The following is a 27,997-nucleotide window of genomic DNA, read 5'->3' as shown; positions in this document are numbered from 1 at the left end:
CTATCAGCGCATGAAACAAAAGAGCGCATGCGTACTTAGGATAGGAATTTGTCAGAAGAGAGGAGGAGTTACAACAGCGGGAACCAAAGGACCGGCGGTAAGCGGAAGTGGGAGGGGGAGAAAGAAATGTGTGGGTTGGGGGAGTTTAGAAATACATTGTTTGGTTTGTTAAGTTAACCGCAGCATGAGCATTATCGAGTGTGTATCTGGATTGGCAGAGAAGTTCGATGGAGTTGAATAGGCTTTCTCGGTTCGCGCGGTACTTTATTGTAATATTTCTTCAATTTCGCGCGAAACAGTCCCATTCGGTCTGTCAGAAAGGCTCTAGTCCGGGGACGTTCCAATCTTGGCCACTTTGAGACTTGTGGACTTCAACTCCCATAATTCCTCAGCAAGCATGGCTGGCCCGGGAGTTGTGGGAGTTGAAGTCCACAGGCCTAAAAATGGCCAAGTTTGGATGCCCCTTCTCCAGCTCAAGAGAAAACTGGCTGAGGGTGTCTCCTGTTTTCTACAGCTGTTGACATTCTTTCTGAAAACGCATAAAATTATCTGTCTTTCTTATCCTTTTTCTTTGAAAAGAGACCTTCCTGAGGTCAAGCCTCCTAGCTATTCATGCTGAATCACATTTGATCTTAAGGCTTCCTTAAGTGATTGTGGTTACTTAAAAGTAGTGTTTAACATGCATTTCTCATTCTCCATGATGAAAGAGGGAGAAGCCAAAGGATGCTCCTGTTTGGAAGTTCATGGAAAGAAAAAACAGTATACCAAATACTATAGCTACTTGTGTTATTCTCCCCACCTCCATCTCTTTGGGTTCCTGTGTTCAATATTTTAGTGAAATCTATATCTTAGACCTTTTTATATAATATTTGATAAATGTTATCTTTAGTTTGACAGGTGAGAGATGGAAAGTTCATTTATGGATGATGAAGAGGATTGCCCTGAATTGATCCCCATAAGGGAACCAGCAATAAAGGATAATGTAGAAGACATTCAATCTAGCAACAATTTTAAGATTCCTGTTACTATAATCTCAGGATATTTAGGTAATAAATGGTAGATTCACTCTGATTTGTCACAGTTCTTGGTTTTTAATGAAGAATTATTTTACTTGAACTTTTTTTGTCATAATAATAAATGGATAGCAATTTTGGGAAGGCATCTTGTGGCCATGCAGAAAATTTTGCATCTCTGCATGTGCCTTCTACTCCTAGGTGGCAGAATATATAAAACAGAATTTACAGAATAATTTGGGGGTTAAATGAGCTCCATTGGGTATATTCCTTTCTGTGAGCTTATTTCTTGATGTGATGTGATGAGAGGACAAGCGTACTCCAACTGTCAAGGCATTATGTCTTCCTGGACACAAACAATAAGTAGGAGCCTTGTACAGATGCTCAGGTCCTGAGAAAGGAAGCAACCCTAATTTTGCCAACCCCAATGTTATCAGCTTCGTGCTGGAAGTTATTTATTTTATATTATGAATATACCCAGGAGTCACATTTTTACAGACATTATCAACCATATATATATGTGTGTGTGTGTGTGTGTGTGTGTTCTGATGTTTTCGCAGGTGTTTGTAGGTTTGTGGTTATTCGGGTTTTCTCCCACGTAAAATTGGAAGTGTCTTGGCGACGTTTCGACGAAGTCCCATTCGTCATCTTCAGGCTAGTGTTTTCAGCTTCGTGCTTCTAGGAGCAATATATATATATATATATAAACTTATGACCACCAGGAGAATCCAAGTAGGAAAATACTTTAATAAAACCGAGCTTTCGTTGGGAACTTCCAACATCGTCAGGGTTAAAAGCCAGTTAGTGGAAACCCTTAAATAAGGTTAGCTAACGCGCCCGGCTTCTAGACCGCGTCATCAGTCCTAACCGGTTAATCTGTGTTCTAATCGTTTCTATGATGTCTGCACCCAGCCCTCTATCACTTTTTTGGACACTCTTACTTGTTCTCTCAATGCTAGTTCTTAGATTTGTTAGAATCCTTTCATCATCCTCCTCTTGGGTGATACTTGCTTCCGTAGCAGAGAACAAGTAAGAGTGTCCAAAAGAGTGATAGAGGAGGGCTGGGTGCAGACATCATAGAAACAATTAGAACACAGATTAACCGGTTAGGATCGATGACGCGGTCTAAGAGCCGGGCACAAGCGTTAGCTAACCTTATTTAAGGCGTTTCCATTAACTGGCTTTTAACCCTGACGATGTTGGAAGTTCCCAACAAAAGCTCGGTTTTATTAAAGTATTTTCTTACTTGGATTCTCCTGGTGGTCGTAAGTTATTTATTTTATATTATGAATATACCCAGGAGTCACATTTTTACAGACATTATCAACTATATATATATATATATATATATATATATATATATATATATATATATATGTTTTCTGATGTTTTCGCTGTTTTCTGATGTTTTCGCAGGTGTTTGTATGTAGGTCTGTAGTTATTTGGGTTTTCTCCCACGTAAAATTGGAAGTATCTTGGCGACGTTTCGACAAAGTCCCATTTGTCATCTTCAGGCTAGTGTTTTCAGCTTCGTGCTTCTAGGAGCACAAAGCCGAAAACACCAGCCTGAAGTTGACGAATGGGACTTCGTCAAAATGTCGCCAAGACACTTCCAATTTTACACAGGAGAAAACCCAAATAACCACAGACCTACATATATATATATATGTACGTATGTATGTATTTGAAATATTTGGGTAAGAAGACTTAAAAGATTGCTCCCGTGTTCTAGAACATTACAATGTAGTTGATATTCCTTAACCTTGGCATCTTGAAGATGTGGACTTCAGCTCCCAGAATTCTGCAGTCAGCATGTATGGAAACTGAAATCCATATATCTTCAGTTGCTAAAGTTTGAGAAACACTGATTTGACACTGATATAGCACATTCCTTGAGAACCTTTTGGGAGCTGGTTAGTGGATAGTTACGACTGGCTACAGATGGCCACAACAGCAAACCTCTTCTACTTTTCCTTCACCATGGTTATAGTGATTATAGTAGTTCCTGGGAGGGGCCTGCTAGTCTGATTTGGCCAAGTTTAGATTCAACAGCTCAAGTCCAGAATTCTTAAGTTAGTTGCACTTACATTATACTAATTGATTATGGCTAATTCAAGACAAAATTATTTTTATGGTTTAATACAAAGGTTTTCAAGGTGGGGTGTGCAACTCTCCAGGAGATAACACAAATTTGACTGAAGCAGTTTGCATGTTTTGCCAGGCTTGTTCATGCAAAGCAAAGAATGCTAATAACATTTGCCCTTACCTTGCCAGCAACAAATTAATTTTTTTTATAGTTTTGGTAGTAAACTGCAAATATAAGTGATAAGTGAGTGGCTGTCCCAAAAATAGAAATGGAATTCCAAAGAATTTCAGCTTCCTCAGAATTATGCAAAATTAAGTAAGTCATTCTCATTAAAACATAGTTTTAAAATAGATGTTTAATGTCTTCCAAAGAAAAGGTTTTTAATTTGTATCATAATTAGGTGATTGTGGCATTTCAGATTTTGACAATCCAGGCTTAGTGGTTCATGTAAACTCATTCACTATTAGTATTAGCTGGGAGTTTCTCAACAGACCTATTTCTGCGCCCAGTTTCTTTTTTTTCCCTCTCTACTACAATCTGATGCTTCCAAGTAATAGTTGAAAGAACATAGAACTTGTTGATAATGGCACCAGCTCAGACCATAAACATCTAAGGAAAATATATAAATCTAAAATTCCATTTTGAAATTGTATTAAATAGAAGTTTAAGAATGTACAAAGGATGTTAAAATTCATTTCAATATTGTAATGTTTCTGAGGGTTTCTGGTGTTTTATTTTCATCTTTTGTAGTTTAAAAGGAGGGAAATCTTACAAAATGTTAAAACTGTTACAATACAGTTGCATTTACTTTGTAGTGTTCATGGACATTTCTATTTTTATTATTATGGTCTCTGGATAGAGTTCCAAATACACAATCAAATTCTGTTTTTTCAAGTATAGGAGATTGCTGACTTTAAAAGCTAGAGGGATTAGAAAACTTTTAAAAACATTATCAGAATGACATCTCAAAATATCTCCTTAGTATAAAGAATGGGACATCAGTGTTCCTTTTTAGTCTAATGAAATTTGTTCTGCTTTCTTTAGGTGCTGGAAAAACTACTCTTCTTAATTATATTTTGACTGAACAACATAGCAAGAGAATAGCAGTTATTTTAAATGAATTTGGTGAAGGTATGTGAAAATGCAAGTGTGAGTGGAAAACAAAGTTTCATGTTGAAGCCTAACTGTTTACTTTCAAAAATGTAAAATATTTTCTTCAATTTATGTTCACATATTTTAAGAGTTGTGATGCAAAATTTGCTTTCCAAGTAATATTATGCACTCTTGCTGTAATCTAAAGACTGTGCTTTAAAGTTTGTGCTTTTGAATAAGGACATTAGGATACATGAAGTATAGCAACTGAGAAAGTTATTTCCATTTACTAAAGATTGATGCTGCAGGAAAATTAGGGCATGGCCTAATTTTCTGGTTCCTTTCGTATTCCTTTCTCAACAAACCTAACAAAGCCGAGTCTTTTGTGTACTGGAAGTCAAGATACTTTTCCCATCCAAACCCTGAAATGGATTATTCTTTCACTGTTTTATTTTCTTTCAATAAAAGTACTATTTTTATTATAGCTTTTCTTGTTTTCTCAGGCAGTGCGTTGGAAAAATCCTTGGCTATAAGTCAAGGTGGAGAACTCTATGAAGAATGGCTGGAGCTCAGAAATGGCTGCCTTTGCTGCTCAGTAAAGTAAGGATTTTTTATTTGGTAAAAATGCCAGTTCTAACGTTGAGGATTTCAAACTATAGTCTGCGTTTCTCGTGATGAAAAGGTCCATTATGCTAGGGAAGATCTAGTATTGTAATACAGGTAGTTCTTGACTTACAACCACAATTGGGGCAGAATTTCCATTGCTAAGCAATGAAGTTATTAAGTGAATTGCACCCAGTTTTATGATCTGTTTGCCCTGGTCGTTAAGCAAATCCATGCAGTTGTTAAGTGAATCATGGAGTTGTTAAGCAAATCCAACTTCTCTCATTGACTTGACTTGTTAAAAGCCAGATAGGAAGATCGCAAATGGCTATCACATGACCTTGGGCTGCTGTAACTGCCTGATCTATATGTTTTAGTAAATTTAACAAATCATAATAAAATTAAGTTCTTAAAATTAAGGTTAAAGAGTCAACTGTATTGCAAACTGCATCTATTTTAAGAAAAAGAGTATTGATAAGTTGCTTCCTTTTCGACAGTTTCATCTAAAGTACCGTAATGAATAATTTAGAGAAGATATAAGAGAACGGACAGCGTGCAGAAACGTAGATATATAGAAACAGACTTTTAAAATTAACATGGGTCTATACATTAATTGTAATTATTTACAAATTAATTATAAGAAGGTTTGCAATTAGTTTGTAAACTTATTTAATAAATACATTTTCTATATTTCTGATAGATTCGTGATTGGGAGATAATATTTTATACGCAACATATAGAATTTGACATAAATGTAACAGAAAAAAATAATGCTCTTTGTTTGATTTTCTCATTAGAGACAATGGTTTGAAAGCAATTGAAAATTTGATGCAGAAGAAAGGGAAGTTTGATTACATTTTGCTAGAGACAACAGGATTGGCAGATCCAGGTATACAGGGAAATGGGAATGATTGTGAAACTCTTTTTTTTTTGGAAAATCTATTACGTGTGGTAAAATTAAAGATATATGGTTAGAAGTTTCAGTGCGCTTCTGCTTTATAATATGTACTATTAATCTAGCTAGGATAAAGGTCATAATTAGAATAGCCACAGAACAAAGATAGGCAAAGTCAGTTAATTTGGATTGTTTCTCTCACAACAGAATCTAGTGGGGCAGGCCACAGAAGGACTATATTTATTTATTAGATTTTTATCCTGCCTTTATTACTTTATAAGTAACTCAAAGAGATGAACATATATAATACTCCTTCTTCCTCCTATTTCGCACAACAACAACCCTGTGAGATGGGTCGGGCTGGATGAGAGTGACTGGTCCAAAGTCACCCAGCCGGCTTTCAGGTCTAAGGCAGGGCTAGAATACACTGTCTCCTGGTTGGTAGCCCAGCACCTTCACCACTACACCAAACTGGCACTCTTCTATAACAAACCACCTATCTTCACCCACATAATACTACTGATAAGCAGCACTATCTGTCCAGCTAATCTTGAAAATGCTGACAGTATATGATAAATGGTACATGAGTAACTCCTGATTAAAGTCCACTTTCCCTGCTTCATCTAGCACAGTGATTCTCAACCTTTCTAATGCCGTGACCCCATAATACAGTTCCCCATGTTGTGGTGACCCCCAAGTGGGTATGGCCACCAATAAGAGGGAGTAGGACAGCTAGGGAAAAGGGAAAAAAATGGCGGACAGCATGGTTTGGTGACCCCCGTGAAATGGTCATTCAATCCCAAATGGGGTCCCGACCCACAGGTTGAGAACCACTGATCTAGCAGGATTAAGTCTTACTCAACATAATTTCAACAGCCAAGTTTTTAGTCTATTGTAACTAAAATTTGAAAATACATTAGAGCCAGAATAGAGAATATTTGACCCTATAGATATCGATGATGTCAACTTCTGTCACATCTTGCCATTTCTATACAGCTAATGGGAATTTGAGACCAACAACATCAGGAAGGCTGCAAGTGGCGTCCTCTTAGTCTTCATCCGTTAGTTCTGTTAGAAAGTCAGTAGTAACGTGCACAAAATAGGGTTGCACAAATTCTGTTTACTTCCTGAGAATTTTGGAACTGAATTTCAGGATTGTTTTAGGGACATTAACCAACTCACGCATCAAATTAACACTGGACCTCACCAGAACTCAGTTTTATTAAAAAGTAAGTAATTTTCGCTATTAATATCCATACATGATCACCTATAAAACAGAAGAGGCTATTGTTCAGAAAATGGTGAATTTCTTCAAAAGTGAGGCATTTACAATACACACATGGCCTCAAATGTATTGTCTTAATGTTGGACATCTTAGGATTTATTTTGCTACGATTTGCTATCGTAATTCTTTTGTACCTTTCAGCAAATCTTTTAGCTTATAGGCAACCAGCCATTGTCCTGTAGACTTCAGTGTTCCCATTGTCTTTCTCCTGGCAGACTAGATACTTGCTGAATACTTGTCATGCTTTCACCTGGCTTGATTTTACCCTGCAGCTTTACAACTTCACTATTTTCAAATCCTGGCTCAGGAATTCTGGGAGTTGAATTCCATGAGTCATAAAAGAATCAAGATTGCCTACCCCTGCTCTAGAGTGTCATGTTGTGTTTAAGATACCCAAACATAATCATTACTTTTAATGAATATAGATAATTTGGTAAACAGCAGATACCTGTTTTTATAAGAATTTGCATAAACCAAGTAGCCACATAAGCCACTTTGTGATTCATCATCGTATTCCCCAAGTAACTAAATTACTTCCACATGTAACCAGATATTAGCATAACATATGAATATAAAGCTGGTTGCACTGTGTAGCATTTTTTGCTCTTCTGATCCTGTTGTCTACATTTGTCTACATTTACTAGAATACATAGAGGAGAATATGAGTTCCAGTCCTGTCTTAGGCACACAGCTAGTTGGTTGACCTTGGGCCAGTCCCTCTCTCTCAGCCCTAGGAAGAACGCAACAGCACACCACTACCAAAAATTGCAAGAACCAATCTAGGCAGTTGCCAGATGTCAACATGTCTCAAAGGCACACACCACACAAAATAGGACATTGATTCGGCTCTTGTTGTAAACAAATCTTATTTCAGTTAAGTTGGAAACCATTAGGCATTTGAAGAAAACAATCAATAGATACCTGGAAACTATTAGATGTTAAGGCCTTGGCTATATCTTGCCTGAGTGATTACTGTAAACGGTTGACAGGCACTTCAGTTTTGACACCAGGGAAGCTTGGCAGATCACATCTTACCAATTTAGATGGACAGCTTCAGATATTGAAACAGCTTCAGATACCGTTGTTTTAGGCATGCCTGCTTCATTTTTTAAGACAGCCTTGACATCCGCTAGATTTGAGAGCTTTTGACAATACTTGTAATTGTTGTCAAATTCTCACAGCCTTCATGTTGTAGCATTTGAGTGTGTATTGAATCAGGTCACATCAAAGTAAATTGATTTTTTATTTTTCAAAAACTATCATTTTTCAACACCATCATCAGTTTTCACTGCTCGGTAACTGGCACACTGTTTTCATTGCTTTATAATAGTAATGTGTTCGTTCTGAGACACAATATTGCTCAATTTCATTTCATAGTTTTGCTGGATTGTTCTTTACAGCTAAAATCTATGTAAATAGCCGTTTAGATTCTAGCATGCTTTGAGCATTATAACAATATTTTTATTACTGATACTGCTATAGAGTAAGTCCAAAAATTGGTTTGTTTCACACTGATAAAAATAAAGTATATCTATACAGAAGTGTTAATTCTAAATAAACAAAAAACAATTGTAGGAATTCTGTTGTAGAAAATAGAATTCATATCTGATATTCTATTGTTTAATCCTTACTCTTAAAATTCTACTAAACTATCATGGAGTTAAATATGTTAATTGGAAATACATCCCATTATGATTTCTGTTGATAAAAGAAAATGTCTGTAAATTAAGCTGAGCATGAATTTTAAATATACAGAAAAGGAAAGAAAAGAAGTAAATAAATTAATGTTTGAGAACTTTATAGTATATAATTAATGTTTATTAATATGTATCTTGAAAATGGAGCACCGTAGGTTGACCAAGTTTTCTGTAAATGATATTTTAAGTGTAGTAATACGGTAGTCATTGACTTACAACCACAATTGACCCCAAAATTCCTGTTGCTAACCAAGATAGTTGTTAAATGAATTTTGCCCCATTTTACAACTTCTTCCCACAGTTGTTAAGTGAATCACTGCAGTTATTAAGATCATAACAGTTGTTTAGTGACTCTGGGTTTTCATTGACTTGCTTGTCAGAAGGTCAAAAGGTGATCACATGATCCTGGGACACTGCAGCTGTCAAATACATGCCAGTTGCCAAATGTCGGAATTTTGATCACGTGACCACGGGAATGCTGCAGTAGTTGTAAGTTTGGAAAATGGTCATAAGTCACTTTTTAAAGTGCCGTTGTAACTTCGAACGGTCATTAAATGAATGGTTGTGAGGGCTATCTGTACATCCCTAAGCTACCGCTGAAGGTTTTTTTATACCTAAAGGTAAAATCAAATGTTGCATATGTTTTAGAAGTATTCCTTCTCGTAAAAATGTGATCAAAACATATTTGTTTTTTAAACAAATAATAATATTAAATAAAATAATATTTTATTTTATAAAAATATAATAATTTATAAGCATTTTATCATTTTGCTTGCTCTTTTATTTTTTCCCTCTTTTTGGACTATAACAAATGGAAATATTTGTTATATTGGCATATTCTACATCTTTTATTTGCTAGGTTCTGTGGCCTCCATGTTTTGGGTGGATGCTGAATTAGGAAGTGACATTTATCTTGATGGTAAGAAAATTAATAGTTGAAAATCTAGCATATGTGTGTGGGTAGAAAGAGAGAACTTGAGATTAAATGAAACACAATTGCATTCAAAACAATTTAGTTAAATGGGGTCTTTATTAAGATATGTTTGGATTTTTGAGAACATGTTATGCATATTATCATAAAATGACTATGAGGCATAGGAAATACACTGTCACAAAATGTCAAAAGATATTAAACTAATAAATTTTAAATGTAGATTTTGCTCCTTTCCATCAACAGTACTTATTTCACATCTCAGAGGACAAAGCAATTGGCCTCTTATTAAAGTTTTATAACTTAATTCTACAAGTAAGAAAATTTTCTCAAATTGCTTTCTTTCTTTCACACAAACAAAACATACACAAACCACATTGCCAGCATGTGGTTTGATTCAGATTTTCCCTCTTATCTCCTCTAAACAAGGATTGGCTCTCTTCCTGTGGAACAGCCCAACTCAGTCCATTCAAATATGCAACTAACCACTTCATTCATTATAGAAACATATTCAATCCTTCTCTCTTCTCCTTAGTTGCAGTAGCTTCTTACTTTGGGGGGGCTTCTTTAATTGAAGGGAACAAAAATGATTGTTTTGAAGCTTATTGCGATCTTCTCATTTCTTTCTGGAAAATGTTCAGGATTTCTTTAGAGTCACAAGACATGTAGGAAGAGGAAAAGGCAAGACTTTTCTACTTTGCAAAAGTTCAAATTAAAATCATTTTTAATATTCCTGAACGTGCCTACAATATTTTTTAATTAACAGCATCTAAGGAAATGTTTTTTTCTTAATTCCATGTAAATATGTAAAACATCTGTGTCTTCTATTGGTATTCTTCAAATCAAGATTCTTCCTCCCTTTTTTAGGTATTGTATCTGTTGTTGATGCAAAGCATGGGCTACAGGTAACGTAAGATGGTTATTGTCAATTACATAGCAAAGAAAACAATGAGTTTTATATGCCTAATAAACTAGGATGCTTGACTACGTATGTCTCTTAAATTAACACTGCAATTGAGCTGGGAATTAGGGTTGTAAGTTATAGCTAAGTTGGTCACCATGTCATCACACCTGATTTTATGACCTTTTTTGCAGCAGTAGTTAAGCAAAAGCTGCGGTCATTAAGTGGATTTGTTTTTCCCCAGTGGATGCTTTTTATTGGAAACTGGAGATAAATGGCAGAAACTGACCAAAACAATTGGCAAAAATCACAGTCCCATGCAAATGGTCACTGCAAATGGATGTAAATGCAAGCTGGTGCCCAAAACACGATCATGAGATTGTGGAGGAGGGGTTGTTGTGGCCAGAACTTTGAAAATGAATCATAAGTCCTTCTGTGGACATCTAAAGGATCACTAACACAGGACAAATTTGCCCAAATCTGAGCAGTTAATTACATACATTTATTTATACCATTATTTGCCATACCACAATGGGTTTTAAATTCATGCAACATAAATAAATAGTCTGGCTTTTTCTGTGACAATAAATATACTTAGATTAATTATTTTATATACTGTATAGAGAAGTATTTTTATAGTTAACATTTAAAAAAAACTTGCAAAAGTTTTTGAAGTAATAAATGGATAATATTTGATATCTTTGGAATGCAATATGCCTTGCGTTATTCAATCAGTAAACGCGTAAAAAGCTAGACACATTGCCAGCGAGACGGGCAGCCTTTACATTTTCTCAGTCATATGCCAGATAAATAACATTTGCTTTGTGTAGGGAATTTGCGAACCTGTCCAATTCCTGTGGTTTCAAAGCCTGACCTTTGCTTTGGCACATGATTAAAAACTGTCTGGAGGCTATACAAGTGATGACACTGGGATAATAGGTAGCAATTTAGAAATGTCATGCTTCGTGGATCCAACCTAGTCCGTGTGAAGCTGAGAAATTGTACCCTGTGGCCAGCAAGCCAAATTGAAACTGAAATAGTAATTGATATCATGGACTATCTCTCTAATGGGATTGTCGCCTAGGAATCTGAAATATTCATGTTTTAATCTAAAGGCAAATGATTGGACAGCTTGCAATGACGGGTCATAACACTGAGGACCTAAAGCAGGGATGCTGTTCTTTTTAAATGTACAAAACTTGGCAGCAGTGTTTTTTATAGAAAAGAATCAGTGAAAAGAAAAAAGGTCAAAAGAGAGTTCTTCTGTTGTTATTATTATTGACATCTTTTTCAATATATTTAATCAGAAAATACTATTGAAACAATTTTTTTTTCAAATTTGCAATGCGGTTTAAAAATATTTGCAGCTGCACTTTAGTCACTTCTCAATCTTTTGGCCAAGATCAAGTCTATGAAAAGAACCTTTCCATTGCATATTTCTTCTTCTTTTCCTTGAAATAATGTATCCAACTGGCAGCATTTATATTGCCAGGGTAATATAGGATTAAGGTGAACTAAGACTGGGCAGAGTGAGGTTCAAAACCAGGCTTAGCCGTGGTGTCACTTTGAGCCAGCAGTTCTTCAGCACAACCTACCTCAGTGATTTCTTTGTAGATCAAGTGAAGGGAGATCCCTGTCTAAGTCATCCAGAGTTCTTTGAAGGAAAAGGATATAAATTTAACAAACAAATATTCAAACTAAGTGTTGAAATACTGTGGCAGTGACTAACATGAATATAGGTAGTCCTCAACTTACAACAGTTGGTTTATTTATTTATTTATTTAATTTTATTTATATGCCGCCCAATCCCAAAGGACTCAGGGCGGCGTACAAAATTAAAACAATCATCAACAAAACAATAAAATAATACAATCATACTGCGAGTCCGATCATATCCCGCCCCCCCCCCCGGGGACATCAGCCCCAGGCCTGCCGGAACAGGAGAGTTTTAACGGCTTTCTTAAAGGCCGGCAGGGTGGGAGTAGTTTGAACCTCGGGGGGAAGTTGATTCCACCAGGTCGGAGCCACCACAGAAAAGGCCCTTCCCCGAGGGCCCGCCAGCCGACATTGTCTGGCCGACGGGACCTGAAGGAGGCCCAATCTATGGGACCTCACCGGTCTCTGGGAACTGTGCGGCAGTATGCAGTCCTGGTTTAGGGACCATTCAAAGTTACAACAGCACTGAAAAAACTTGACTTATGACCGGATTTTACATTTACGACCGTTGTAGCATCCCCATGGTCACATGATCAAAATTTGGGCCCTTGCCAACTGGCATGTATTTATGACAGTTGCACTGTCCCAGGTCATGTGGTCATCATTTGTAACCTTCCCAGCTGACAAACGACATCAATGGGGAAAGCCAGATTTGCTTAATAATTGTGTGGTTCACTTAACAACTGCAATGACTTGCTTAAGAACCGTGGCAAAAAAAGTCCTAAAATGAGACACCATTCACTTAACAACTGCCTTGCTTAGCAAACAGACATTTTGAGTTCAATTTTGGTTGTAAGTTGAGGATTTCCTGTAATTGTGAAGTACTAGTGGCTGTTTTACTCCTAGTTTTAGTCCAGGAACTTTGACAACTAAGTGAATGGATGATGACAGACTAACACAGAGGTAGGGAACCTTGGCTCTTTTATGAGTCGTGGACTTCAACTCCCAGAATTCCTGAGCCAGCATAAAAGAGCCAAGGTTCCCTACCCCTGGAACAGAATGTATCTCAAGCAGATAAAACAATGAAATATAGGTACCTTTATTAGGTTTTTTTGTGAACACTCAGAACTTTTCCTTTCAGAAAGCACCCTCAGAATTTTTGCTGTAAAATTTTTAAAAAGATCAAAGTTATTAAAACACAAGTTAAAATATTATAATTATAGAGAGAATTAGCAACATCAGTCTCTCTTCATTTGAACCGAGTATAAATATCTCTCAGGGCAACTGACATATAGAAGCAGATCTAAGACAGCTATTTTAAATATCTTTATATATCTGGTTGTGAGTTTTTCTCTTTCAGCTTTTCTTCACTTGATATTCTGAGACTGAAACATGAAAAACAGTTAATGATATTCTAGGTATTTGCTGCATAATGTGTACTCAGTTTACAACACAAAATATTCCTCTCTATAATGGTGTTTTTGAATCTTTTTTCCAGCATCTGAAAGAAGAAAAGCCCACGGGCCTTATTAATGAAGCTGCTAGGTATTGGTATATTGCAGGTTTTTTTTAAATCGAGATCTTATAGTTTGTTTAATGGGAAGTGCATAAACAGTAAACAGGTTTGGATCATTTAGGAACATTACTAATTGAAAGTTCAATTGGTGGATCCAATTCACTTGCTCTGTTATTTGTTTCCTGAATGCCTCTGCTCAATTGTTCCTCTGTGGTATACCATAGAAGTAAAAGCTATTTCCTGAATTTAATGTATTTATTTTTATTTGTTCAATTCACATAACTGTCCATCTCACATACATGGTTCTGGATGGCTCAGAGTTAAAACAAAAAACAAAACCCATAGAAATAAATAGCTAAAAACAATGGTAGCAATTAAAACAATCATAAAATGCAGGAGAGTGCCAACCAGTAGCTTACAAACGATACAGCCATCTTACAGGCTCCATACCTCCATGGGATCTCAAGACCTGATGGCAAAGCCATGTCTTCAGGGTTTTCCAAAAGGCCAATAAGGTTGGGGCCAATCTAACCTTACAGGAAACAATGTTTCAAAGGGCAGATACCACTGGGGCCATAAGGTCCTCCTCTTGGGGTCCCATTAGATCAGTGGTTCTCAACCTTTTTAATGCCGTGACCCCCAACCGGTCGTAAGTCGAGGACTAAACCGGTCGTAGGTCGAGGACTACCCAACCAATCATAAGTCGAGGACTTTCCCTGCCCAGGAGCGCTGCACATGCGTGGTGCCACCCCCTGCGCCGGCCGAGGCGTAGCTGGCAAGCGGCAGAGACAGAGCAGGCCGACCACCGGCTGGGCCACCAGCTGGCCCAGCCCAAGGGAGGTAAGGCACCGGCCGGAAAAGGGGAAAAAAATGGCGGACAGCCTTGCTTGGCGACCCTGTGAAATGGTCGATCGACCCCAAATGGGTTCGTGACCCATAGGTTGAGAACCGCTGCATTAGATAAAACTCCTTAGCAAACAGGACCCATCACATGCCATCCTACTGAACCTGCTGGGACAAGTAAATGTAACCAAGAAAAAGTGGTCCCTCAAATCACCTGACCTCATAACCAAAAAAAATGAATTGAACCCAGATGCGTTTGAATGAAAAATGAGTGGGTTCACAGATGGTGGTTAGCTTAATTACTGACTTAATTATAGTTAAATAATTAACTATAATCAGTGGTGGGATTCAAATATGTGAACAACCGGTTCTCTGTGTGGATGCCACTTCCGAAAGTCCATTCTGGGCCTGGGCAACAAAAAATTAGCTACCAGTTCTGCCGAAGTGGTACAAACCGGCTGAATCCCACTACTAACTATAATCCATAATTGACTGGATATCCTCAACCCAATAAGTTACATTAACAAAAGGCAACCCAAATTACAAGCAACTTAAGTTAATAGAGTGTGGGAGGAAATGATCTTTTTTAATGTTCTGGAAATTTTTAGATTTCTGCTCAGTGTATTCCATCAGAATAAGTGACTAAGTCTGTGCTACTTTTAAATAACTTCTTAGTTCAACATTTTACTTTTTCCGGTACTTCAGTTTCTTTTTATTGTAATGAGAGTGACAAAGAATCTTAAAGTCTGATTATTCCTTTTATTAAAAAAGTACATTTTAAGTATAATTGTTTAGAAGTAAGTTCCACAGTTTTCAACAGTGCATTTAGGAAACAATTTACAGCCTTGGTGTTTTGAAATCATGTAAGTGATTATTAGTTAAATTTGCAATAGAATTTGATTTTATTTTGCATGAGCATTATAATGTAATCCTCCTGAAAGATAAAGGTGATACTTGTGTTAGTAAGCACACGAGTACTTTGTGTTTACTTATTTTACTTATTTTCCATTTATTCATTTTTCTTTAGGCAAGTTGCCTTAGCAGATCTTATAATCATCAATAAGGTAGACTTGGTTTCACAAGCTGAACTGATGAAATTAAGAACAGCTGTTAGGTAAGCATACATTTATTTCCAATATCTATATATTTAAAACATTTTTGTACTGTCCTTTTACTTAAAAAAATGCCTTAGAAATCAAAACAAATACGATTAAAACAAGTTTAGAGGTGTACATTGCATTTCAACTACCTAGTCATTTAGGTTAGTGTTTCCCAACCTTGTAAACTTTAAAGACATGTGGACTTCAACTGATATGCTGACTGGAGAATTTGGGGAGTTGAAGTCCACATATCTTAAAGTTGACAAGGTTGGGAAAGACCAATTTAAGTGAACCATGCAAAAGAAGTAGAAAAATAGGCAGCTTTTCACCAGAGAGAAAGAGGGTTGGTCTTCAGGCACTAATGAGTTCAGCAGGATAAAGTAGCTCCTAGGGCAGGGGTAGGCAACCTTGGCTCTTTTATGACTCATGGACTTCAGCTCCCAGAATTCCTGAGCCAGCCATGCACGAGTCATAAAAGAGCCAAGGTTGCCTACCCCTGTCCTAGGGAATTTGGTTGAAATATTTATTGTTGTTTTCCTATGACTGTCGCAGCTGGAACAGTAGATTACATGGGATCAAAAGAATACATTTGATTTAATTATTTAATTGTCAGGTGTTTATTTAAATACCTTCTCTCTAAAAGATTTACAACTCGGTGTACTTGCTGTAGGCTTGGCATTTTGTATGAAGTGAAATTGTCAGAACAGAGATTAGTTGTAATCTCCGCTAGAGTTTGATGAAGTCCGGAAGCTTTTCACTAAGGCAGATTTACAACCACGATCATTAATCATTACTGCTTTGGCAGTAGAGTTGGATTCCGAAGTGTATGGATTCTGTATACTGTAGCTGAAATCCTGTGTTTCATTTATAAGCCACCTAAAGTGGCGTTATCGGTGAGATGGACGTATAAATTTAATAAATAAATAAATAGTGTCCGGGTTAAGGGCATAAAGTGGATTAGTTGCTTAGTTGCACTGCTATGACCAATGTGGTAACTTTAACATTTGGGGTAAAATATGATTTCAGAAGTTCTCTGACTGGAAATTAAGTGGGCAGACTCATGCTACACTTCCAGCATCCATTTTTTCTCACTCAGAGCACATCTGGATCTCCCTTTTTTGCCCTTAATCCTACAACTGCCACCAACACACAAAGGCTCACCCATTTTCAACATTACCGTGACATCATCAAGCCCTTCCACAACTTTCAGAAGCCAAACAGTCTTATAAATCATGAAGCATAGTTCTTGAGTCCAAAAGAAGTTATCCAACTCTGAGCTGAGAGGTTATATGAAACTGTAGGATTCCCATTTTCTAATTTTCTTTTCAAACAGCAGGTTTCTGTTAACATTCAGACAGTTAAAGAAATCAGAAAATTGGATAGAAAAAAAACTTCATTGTGCCTATAAGCACCAGTATGCCTGCAAATACTTTTTGATAGCCATCAGTCTCCCTGCTATGCCAGGCCTATAGATCCTCCTCTGTCTTATTTAGCTATGAATCCAATTTAATCAGAAAAAGAAGCAAGAAATCTGTAGAAAAGGGATCCACTGAATAACAGTTGAATTGAGATTTGAGCCCTAGTCTCATCAGCCCAGGTTCAAGAGTTAATCATTGTATTACACTGGCTCAATATATATGATCATCTTGGAGGATTTAGGCAATGATGACATTTTTCTATGAATTTCTAAATCATCATATGAGGCAGCTGATCTGCCTCTTTGAGGGTTCTTCTTGCAGGAACTTGCAATCAAGCATTGCCTGTAGCTATTTCATTTCTTTGGAAAGTCCTCCCTGCTGAATTTCAGGAGCATTTGAAAACAACACCCTTTAAGTTAGGTGTTCCTGTTGAACTTTGTAAATTAATATTTAATGTTTTAGAAGTTGCAGTTTTATATTTTAATTAAACTTCCAGAAAACCTTGTTAATTCATAATATGTAAAGTCTTATTATTATTGTTTCTGCAGGGATCAGATTAAACACAGGAATCTAAATTTTGTCAAGTGGATTGTAAATTATTTCTGATCATGAGTATTCTATCTTTCTTTCTTCTCTTCTTCAATAATGTTAGTGCAATAAATGGAGTTGCCAAGATTTTAGAAACTCAGCGCTCAAGGTAATTAAAACAATGCTAAATTAACTATTTTTTTTCCTACTATCATGAATAATATACATTAATCTGAAAAGTATATTTTATTCAGGAAGTCAGCTACACAGGCAGTGTCCAATCAGTTTATATTTTAATTTGACACCTATCCCTGACTGCTCCAGTGGCTTGGGGAAAAAAAACAGTTGCTTGGTGTCAGTGGATTTTGGATGCAGTGGACAAAATCTGAATTCAGACTGCTCTGGTAAACAATAGACATGTCCACTGTTTAGCAAATCACTTTGGACAATATTTACATTCTTTATGCAAGATGTGAACATTTTAGTAAATTGTTTGCATAATTTTATAGAATTACATGCTTTTTATTTGATATACATTTGACTACACATACTCCCATCTGGTCCAAAAAATAGAGGTTTTACTGCATCAGGATGGTAGAATGTATTAGTGTGGTTTGCCATTTCCTCCTTCTTAGGGCTCAGAGAGAAGCGGCTGACCCAAAGTCACAACTGTCTGTGTTCCTAAGGCAGGACTAGAACTCAGAGTCTCCTGTTTCTAACCTAATGAGAATATATGATTAGATATAACATAATCAGTGGTGGGATTCAGTCGGTTCGTGCCACTTCGGCAGAACCGGTAACTAATTTTTTGTTGTCCAGGCCCAGAATGGACTTCCGGAAGCAGCATCCACGCAGAAAACCGGTTGTTCACATATTTGAATCCCACCACTGAACATAATGCATTATTTAGTCCAAGCCTTAGCTGGCCATTCAATCCCCACCAGATTGTTCAAAACATTGTTACTGCACCCTTAGACAACCAGGTACATTTATAATTAAACTGTAGCAAAGCAAATAGGATTATACATTTATAGAATGTATCTCAAGTAATTAAGTAATCTTACTGTTTTTCATGCTTAATTGATTTAAATTTAATTTTACTAAATTGATTAAAGCTGAAGTGTATAAATTTTATTACTCAGTTTGGAAAAAAGTTCATCAATAAGAAAATAGTATATCAAACACTAAAGAGCCTTTCTTTTTATTCTCAACCTCTAACTAGCAACTGATATAAGCAAACCTTAAACACTTCCAAAAACAAAAATGCAATTGATAAAGAGCTCTAATGAAGTTATCATTACATTCTGAATTCCTATAATACAGTATTTCAAAATTTGCTAACAATTAAATATAGCATGGGTAGTCCTCAACCTATGACCACAATGGAACCCAAAATTTCTGTTGCTAAACAAGACAGTTGTGAGTTTTGTCCCATTTTGCAACCTTTTTGCCATAGTTGTTAAGTGAATCCTTGCAGTTGTCAAGGGAATCATACAGTTTTTAAGCCAATCTGGCTTATCCCATTGACTTTGCATGTCTGAAACCACTTGGGAAGGTTGCAAATGGGGATCACATGACCCCAGGACAGAGCCATAAATACATGCCAAGGGCCCAAATTTTGATCATGTAACAGTGGGGATGCTACAATGGCTGTAAGTGTGAAAACTGATCATCAGTCTTTTTTTTTCAGTGCCATTGTAACTTAATGTTCAGTCACTAAAACAAATGGTTGTAATTCAAGGACTACCTGTATATTGCTGGATAGGTCATTTAGATATTGCTGGTTAATAATAGAAGTTGTAAACATCAATGTTTGCATAGTACTGATTCAGCAAGGAACAGAGCACAACAGATGTCAACAGAAGAATGTAGGGGACATCACATAAATGTTTATTTAGTCTAATAAAAATACAGTTCTTGTGTAATTTTTTTATCTAAAGACGCTGGAAGGCATATGATCTAAGCCTATATTGACTTAGATCTATCAGAAATGGATTATTACATTCATTTTCCCCCTATATATCTTGTTCTAGAAAATATTTTTCCAAACAGTATCTACAAATTTATAACAGAAATATCGTTAGACAACAGGTTGCAAAGAGCCTTGTAGATACCACTTATGAATTCACCCATATTTTGCCTGACAGCGAAACTAAAATGTCATGCAACATTTTTTTTTTGTTACTTACTCACCAGCTGAATGCTGCACGTCCAAACATTTTAATCCCGTTAACAGATCCATTGATATAATTTAATTAGAAATTCAGATCTGCTCCAGACTGGAAGATTTATGTCCTGCTGCTTAACAGTTGCTTTATGAAAATTCTTTTCTGTAGTGACTGTCAGGTTGGCTTATATGGATTACAGTCTTTGTCATTCTTTCTTTTGTTGAAAGAATAGTGAAAAATAGTTTCAGCAACTTAACATTCTAACTCAGTGTTTCTCAACCTTGACAATTTTAAGGCATGTGGACTTCAACTCCCAGAATTCCACAGCCAGCAATGCTGGCTGTGGAATTCTGGGAGTTGAAGTCCACATGCCTTAAAATTGTCAAGGTTGAGAAACACTGCAAGTCTAACTCAATGTTTCTCAACCTTGGCAAGTTGAAGATGGGTGGCCTTCAACTCCCAGAATTCTGGAAGTTGAAGTCCATCCATCAACTTTCCAAGGTTGAGAAACACTGTTCCAACATAACATTCTCTAACTTAAAGCTCTGAATAAGTACTGTAGCTTTTCTTGGTGCCCTATTGCCTGTTTATCAATCATAATTATTCTCAGCGTGACATATTGTAAAGTGCACTAGTATTAGATTTAGATTTTTAAAAAGGTCTCTAATTCAAAACTAGAATTAGAAATTTGGGGGGGATGACGAACCATTCTTAAGTTCTAAAGATATTGTTAAAGTGTTCACAGTGAAGGTCATTATTAAAACACTCTTTGCAATTTCTCATTGAGCAATACCATTTCTAATTGTGCACCATAAAGCAAAATAATTTAAGGAGTTGTTTTCAAGACTTTGCTTTTTTTCAAGTCCAAAGTTAATCTAGATATTTCTGAACAAATTTTGGAAGAAGAGAAGTGTCAGCCTTGTAATAACTATGCTGTGTGAATTTCCTGATAACAAAGAATTGTTGAGGGCTCTGTGAAGTCTCTTACATCCCTACAAATTTAAGACTTAAAGTAAGCCATTTCGGCAGTGCTAGAGAAACTGAAAGAATGTTGACTGTTCTATGTAATTAATAAAGGAACTCATATTTTCAGTGAGAATGACTAGAACAAGCCTCAGATCTGTACTGCTCTGCTCTAACAGCAATGAATAAAAGCATTCTTTGTTAACTTTTGAATGGAATATTTTTTCCTGGGGTGCCTTAAGTAAAAAACCAACCACACAAAATTGGTTGGATTAAATCAGGGTTACTGAAATTGTAAGGCTCAAATTGTAGTTTTCAAATCCTAATTTATTCTCAGATCATCACACTTCCCTAACTTTGCTCATCGCATGCCATTGAGATTCCGTGTGAATGTTTGGCTTTCCATATTAGCACAAAAGTAAATGGGGAGAAGATGTGAAGCCTGAAATAGCTCTTTCTTATATAAAATTCCATCCATTTACATTATGACTGGATTTTTCCTCTGCACTAAATAACATTGCTTTGGAGATTTGCTAGCTTTAGATGGGATCCTAGTTAGTATTGCTTATTCAATAAAGAGAGGCTAACATTTTCTGCCAAATGGATACATACACATCTGTTCACTTCCAAAAGTTTTTCAAGAATTCTCCAAGCATTCAGAGAGGCTGACCAGAAAAAAATAAAGAGCTACAGAGGAGAGAGGGAATCATAGGAAAACACCATTGAACAAGAGGTCGTCTTAATACATCAATTAAGTGTTTTTTAAAAGACATAATTTTATTTTTTACCCTAGAGTTGAGATCTCTAATGTGTTAGACCTGCATGCTTTTGACAGTGTATCAGGAAAAAGGTAAGATTACAAGTTGTTTTTTGTTTTTGAATTCAACTTGTATTTCTGTTACACCCCGATATTAACAATTGTTCAAATTATGTTTTGTGTTTGCAATGCTATGGTGTTAAATGTATTGTCCTTATAAGTTTGCAGCAGAAACTTCACCTTGAAGAAGAACCTCGTCCACATCTAGATAAGGTGAGCAGTAAGTTTGCACTAAGTATGACTGGTTAAACATTTGTTAATTGTATGTGCCTTTTTATTTTCCTTTCCGTTCAACATTGTGCCAGCTCCATGAGGTAAACCAGATCCAAAAATCAACCCCAAAGGAAGACTAGAACTGTGCTTTATTGGTTAACTATAATAACCGAATTTTGCAAATCTCTGCTTTTCCTCCTCTCTATGCATTATCAGTCATCAAGGGATGCAAGAAAGAATGCTATAAGATTCAAGTAATAATGAGATGGGAAATAAAAAAGTAAGAGATTAGATTTTGGATTTTCAAATTTTGAATACTTTATAACAGATTCAGCCCCACCTCTGCCTGGATGAACTGGATGACAGGTCAGAAAAAAAGAAAAAAAAAACAACTCAGCCCTCAGTACTAGTCTTAACTTTCTGATATGTTTAATTTCTCCATGCAAGATGATTCTTGGGCAAGAGAGAGGCAAGCTTTCCTGTTTTGCCTTCAGGGAATGTTTTTGGCTGTGCAGGCAGTGTTACCTGTTAGCTGCCTTTTTTATTGGGGAATGTGTGAGGTAGCCTATCTTTAGCCATTCTTTGCAACCACTCTTAGTGGAATGCTTACAAGAGTTGGGATGGATTCAGTCTCCCTTCCCTCTTGTTAGATAATCTCATTAAGCATGGGATGTGAACAGAGAAGCTAGATTCCCTCCCAAAATCTATGTGAATCTAATCCTTGATTGTCTTCCCTTGTGACTCAGCCTATGCTAAATAGGTACAGTAGGTACCACCTGGAAGACATGGGATCAAGCCATCCCAGTGTAAATTTTTCTTGTGGGAATCTACTCCCAGCCTTCTGAGAACACCACTGGGGAAACTTGCTTTTTCTCAAAATGGCTGGCCAGGAACAAAAATCAGTGTTTGCTCTGGAAACCTAGGGAATTGTCTTTTAAGTATTGACAAAGATCAGGTCAGTATAGACTTAGCCCTTAAAATTAGCCTTTTGTTGGTTTGACCCCTCTGTGCTCAGTTCCCTAATAAATGTACTGGATTGGAAAGTGGATTAAATTAGGCCTAATGTGTAATCTGGGGAATGGTCCTACGCACATGGAAGACTGCAAGATACTTGTATGTATTTGTTTTTTAAAGAGAATAAAGTCCAAAGTCTTCAAGTTGCCAAGAGTGGACACACCTGCTCTAATTTTAGTCATTTCACAAGCTAAAATTAGCCTTTTAAAGGAAGATTAGGACCATGTTCCTTGTGCAAGGCCAAGTTCCTGATAATCTTTTACAGTTTTATGACAAATAGATAATGTTTAGGGCTTACAGTAATAATACATATATATACCCTTTTAAAATTGATCTCTGTTTCAAAAATTTAGCTTTTTTAAAGATGTCTAAATAATGTTAATCTGAATCTTGTTTTATGAGGCTCCTCTTATTTAGGATAATTGAAAGAAAATTCTTTATTTCTCACAAAAGCAGGGTCTACGTGGATTAAATGGAAAGTGGTATAAAAAAGGATGATTTAAATCTCAATATGTTATGCTACTAAATGAGATTCTTTGGTAGCACCATGACTTAGAACTGTATCAATACAATTGTGTTTTGTAATGGTGAAAATGAGAGACAACATTAGAAGATGGCTCCATTAAAGCTATATACAGGCATGCACTGAAAATATGTGTGCATTTAGTTATTGCATAGGATTTTAAATGGTTCCAACTTATTATGGAAATAAATATATATGATCATCAAATGTATAGTTCAGGAAAAAATATGTAATGTTTTTAATGTAACATTACATTACATACAGTACATTGCATCACATTGCATTGAATTACATTACATTAATTTGCAGATTCTATGAATTGCTAATATAGAATTTTTATCATTAAAGTGTATTTTGCTTTTACTAAAAATTGAAATATAGCAATTTTTCTGTATCAATTTTCAGAGTATTGTTACATCCACTTTTGAAGTACTAGGAAATACAACTGAAGAAGACCTAAATGTGTTTATTCAAGTAAGTGCTGTATTAGTTGCATGAAAAATCCAAATTACTTCTTTCCTATTTTCTTTACATAGTAACACATCTTTCACTTTGAGAAATAAACATGATTTGAAAGAACTTTCCTTTCCCCCTCCCAAGAAGATTATTTTATTATGAATGTATAATTCTTCCAATCATTTTTATATCTCTTTTAGAATCTGTTGTGGGAGAAAAATGTAAAAGACAAGAAAGGTAACCCCATGGAAGTAATAAGACTAAAGGTTCAGTACTCAGTATTAACATTATTATTTTCAAAACCATTACTGTTTTTATTGGGATGCAGAAAGTGGCTGAATATGGAAAGAAGGGGATATGCTAATTTGGAATCATCATGTGTTGCTCAAACACCGAAGGGTTAAAATTTCTAAAATTTTGCTCTGTATTACAGCTATATGTGGTTCTTTTTAATCAAATTTTAATATCAAAAGATCTGTATTTGCAACTTCTGGAATAGTGGTGGCGAACCTATGGCACGAGTGCCAGAGGCGGCACTCAGAGCCCTCTCTGTGGGCACGCACACCGTCGCCCCAGTCCTAGGCCTTCAGCTGGGTTTTATAAAACCTTTTCACTTTAGGCTTCTGCTGCCGTGTGCAAAAAAAAAAAAAAAAAAGGTTCAATCAGTCAATTTCAACTTCTCACGGGAAAAAAAAGATCTTGCAAAGTTGGAATTGATTGATTGAACTTTTTAGCCCCACCCAGTCTGCCATTACCACCACAGCCACGCCCACCCACTGGGCCATGCCCACCCAATGGGCCACACCCATCTGGCACTCGACGACGCATAAGTGGGTTTTGGGTTGCAGTTTGGGCACTCGGACTCTAAAAGGTTCACCATTACTGTTCTGGAAGAAATGTTTAATATAGTTCCTTCATGCACAGACATTACACTAATGATAATAAGAGAAGAAACTCTTTCATGATCTTTGGAACTACAGATAGTCCTTGATTAATGACCAATTGCTTAGCACCCATTTGAAGTTGCAAAAGACCATGCCAGGGGCACATTTCAGGTGCTCAGCAACTGATCTGCATTTATGACTGTTTGCAATATCCTGCAGTCAGTGATCACGTTTTTGCTAAAACAGCATGTACTTCTGGTTTTTGACAAAAGTGGTCCGTAGCAAACAATTTTTTTGCTTAGCGATTCATCAAAAAAGGTCATAAAATTGGTGACCCACATGCAACTGTCATGACTTATAACCATAATGGGCAATTGTAAGTTGTTGATATTATAGATATTATGAAGTTTTTACCACAGCAGACATTTACTTACTTGCATTTGCTCTGCCATCCTATCCTATGTTAGGCAGTGAAGAATATTTATATACATGTAGGCCTCCCTTTAGGGTTACTATAGCATCCATTTATTTATAACATTTATAGGCTGCCCATCTTATCTCAAGATAACTCTGTCCATCACTGAAAGCAATCGATTCCTTTCACCCAAGGATGTTGGAATATGCTTTATTTATAGATTCTGTATAAAGAATTTCTAAACTTTATATTCAATTTATAGAAGCTTTCACTAGCCACTTTGCTAATTTTATTTTATTTTCTAATCAGGGATTGGTGTCCATCAAAGATAAATCTCATCAGGTGATAGTTCAGGGTGTTTATGAGCTCTACGATCTAGAGGAAACAACTGTGAAATGGAAAGAGGATGAACGAATTAATCGAATAGTCTTAATAGGTAAGAATACGTGCATTACATATGCTGGTTGTATAAAACTATTAATTCTACAAAAATGGAAACATTATCAGTATAATCGTTCTTGATACAATCCTACAGAAAATGAATTAAAACCTAATTTCTAAGAAGATATCCTGAAATTTGACAGTACTAAACTTTGCATTTCATTGACATAAATTTCCCTGTGACAATGGATGTTCCCACTCTGACAACTGAGGAAATTACAGCCATTTTTACACTGCTTTCAGCTTGCTTTTTCTGCTGTTTAGAGATCAGATGTAGGAGGAGGATGGGATGAATGCTTGAGCTCAGGTAGCCATAATAATAATGCAGCTTCATGGGCACTCAAGGACACAAACCAACCAATAACGTTTTGGTGGGCTGAGGAGCTGGAGAGGGAGCCTGCGCTTCAGTCTAATTGGAGAATGTGATTTATGACTGCTTCATGGGGGTAGGGAATTGCAACTTGTTACTTTATATCTGGAGGAAGGGAATTTAGTTTTGGGTTCAACTATGTAGTGCCGATGTTTTGTTTCCTGAATAAAATGTTCTTTAAGGAAGAATTCTTGCCTTGAAGTTCTTTAATGGGATTCATCTATCGGAACCATGGCAAGTTGATTCTGCATCTGAATTGGTTTGCTTCCATTTTATTGTTATTATAATCTGTAATCAGAGCAGTTTCTGAATAGTATATTGCAGTCTTGGGCAGTTCTTGCCCAGTCTAAGAATAATTGGAAGCAAAATCATATTTCAGATTTTTTTCATTCTCATATAAAGCTTTTGTATATTTTAAAAGGTGTGGTTTTCAACCAACCAAGTTTCAATTACTATGTTATCTGTATGAATTACTGATCATTTCTTAGGATTACAGTGGTATATAAATATAATAATAAGTAATAAATAAATGAAGCCAAGAATAGAATGCAACTGTTTATTTATCATGTAAATTTCTAATGCAACTACACTCAACAAAGAACAGAAGGGACATGCAAAGAAGGGATGCTGAGTTACCCTCCAATCTATGTCTTAACCTAGATATACACTTTATCCAATAATTAGTTTTACTGGTTTTTAGTAGGGCTACATGCATTTCAGAATGACTTGGAAGAAATTATTTGGACCTCATTCAGCACATCCCTGTTAGCCATTAGAGCAGCCAACTTTATTCAGAAACCTGCATCGTCCTGAAGAAAGCTATAGTTTCTAACACTAAAAATATGCAGAATTAAGAAAAAGCCACCAAAAGGACAGGTTGCTGAAAAGCAAATAACCTCTGTCTTGTTTTAACGTTGATAAATAATGATTTAGTCAAGATTTTGGCACTGAGCTAAAACAATCATACTTCTTTCTTATATTATAAAAGCAAATGAAAGTATTTTGCTTGGGATGGTTTTTCCTTTTATTAACTGAGCATTAATTGTATAAGGTCAGCAATTCTTTATCCCTTTCTTGATACTCCCTTTTTTTAAAGTAAACCTTTATTTCATTATATTAATAAAAACAAAAGGGAAATGGTACAGTATTCTCAGCTGTATGACACTTGTTGTTAACTCTGCTCCACTTTTTAAATGATTAATACAACTTGCATTGCCATAGTCTACATATAGTTCAAGACTAAGAGTTGAGTCAAATTCCCAATCTGTAATACTTTGTTGATGCTCATTGCATAGTAGCCTTGTTGATTAGGCACAGTACTTCTTAGAGAAATAAAACATCGCCAGGAGGTTAAGGTCTGCAGTTATTCCTGGATTTCCACAGAGTTTGCGGCTGAGGTAGCTCTGGAGAATTTGTACAGAGGAATAAGTCAAAAGCATGACAGCTTTTCCTTCAATAATTTACTAAAAATTTAGATAAAAGGCAGATGTTCCCACAGTACAAACTGGGAGAAGGAATATTAGAACTCGAGCTAAGCCAGCCTTCCTTGGAATAAGGAACGTGACAAAATGAAGCGATGGGAGTTGCATTTGATGGACATAACTATTCATCCAAGCAATTACCCGAGCATAGTCAGGACAACAAGCAGATCTGAGCAGTCTTGTCTGTGCAAGAAAGTAACTGAAATAGGCTACATGAGAAGAGATGGATCCACACTGACTTGCTGGGGCTGTTCTTTATCATCTGGTTTTAATTTTTTCGGTAAGCATTGGTTGTATTTCAGGAAACGGTGAAATAGTTTTTCCTTAATGCAAACTATTGTAAGATATTAAAAATGTTTTCCATTTTATGTTATTTGTCCCTAGGAAGGAACCTGGATAGTGATATCCTTAAAGACCTCTTCATAGCAACTGTGACCAAAAGAGGGAGAAATAGTTGATGCCAGAAAAGTGCTTTTTAGCTCTGCATTTTTACCAGTGGATTATTAAAATATCCTGGACCTGTTTTTCTTTTTTAATAGTGGAGCTTTATAAAACTGTTGCTCACATATAGAATATTAAGCCTGAATTTATCCAGAATGAGGAATTAATTCTTAATAAAGTAAATACGTGTATGTTCTTGAAACGTCACTTCTCCGGTCTTTGTTCAGATAGGTTCCATTAAAAAAAA

The 27,997-nt window shown here is 36.2% G+C and overlaps 1 protein-coding gene across 4 annotated transcripts; it reads left to right on the top strand.

Annotated features, from left to right (window-relative positions):
• Position 1: 1 nt before the first annotated feature.
• LOC120316564 (COBW domain-containing protein 1-like) lies at positions 2-27,952 on the top strand. 4 transcript variants are annotated; one of them, XR_005559000.1, is made up of 16 exons: positions 2-97; positions 890-1,046; positions 4,144-4,230; positions 4,695-4,791; positions 5,592-5,683; positions 9,531-9,590; positions 10,470-10,507; positions 13,658-13,704; positions 15,546-15,632; positions 17,689-17,733; positions 21,489-21,545; positions 21,674-21,725; positions 23,668-23,736; positions 23,919-23,955; positions 25,327-25,453; positions 27,694-27,952. XR_005559000.1 is itself a non-coding variant. In XM_039362303.1 (16 exons), the coding sequence occupies exons 2-16, from the start codon at positions 905-907 to the stop codon at positions 27,765-27,767; spliced, it is 1,140 nt and encodes a 379-aa protein (XP_039218237.1). In that variant the 5' UTR covers positions 3-97; positions 890-904; the 3' UTR covers positions 27,768-27,952. The 4 variants fall into 4 exon arrangements, 3 of the variants coding, with proteins under 3 accessions (XP_039218237.1, XP_039218239.1, XP_039218238.1); XM_039362303.1 differs by having other exon boundaries at positions 3-97; positions 23,919-23,984; XM_039362305.1 differs by having other exon boundaries at positions 10-97; positions 898-1,046; positions 23,919-23,984.
• Positions 27,953-27,997: the final 45 nt, after the last annotated feature.

This window comes from Crotalus tigris, unplaced genomic scaffold (genome assembly GCF_016545835.1).
Source record: "Crotalus tigris isolate CLP2741 ecotype Arizona unplaced genomic scaffold, ASM1654583v1 scf7180000019422.807890, whole genome shotgun sequence".
In the NCBI taxonomy this organism is placed as follows: Eukaryota; Metazoa; Chordata; class Lepidosauria; order Squamata; family Viperidae; genus Crotalus; species Crotalus tigris.
Note: the sequence above shows the minus strand (reverse complement) of the source record. Positions and strands in the feature narration are given on the sequence as shown.

What these genes read in the sequence shown, in the direction of transcription:
- LOC120316564 (XM_039362303.1), top strand. Translation starts at nt 905, where the DNA reads ATGGAAAGTTCATTTATGGATGATGAAGAGGATTGCCCTGAATTGATC. An exon ending in AAGTGACATTTATCTTGATG is followed by an intron (nt 9,591 to 10,469) that starts GTAAGAAAATTA and finishes TCCCTTTTTTAG; the next exon opens with GTATTGTATCTGTTGTTGAT. An exon ending in CTTATTAATGAAGCTGCTAG is followed by an intron (nt 13,705 to 15,545) that starts GTATTGGTATAT and finishes ATTTTTCTTTAG; the next exon opens with GCAAGTTGCCTTAGCAGATC.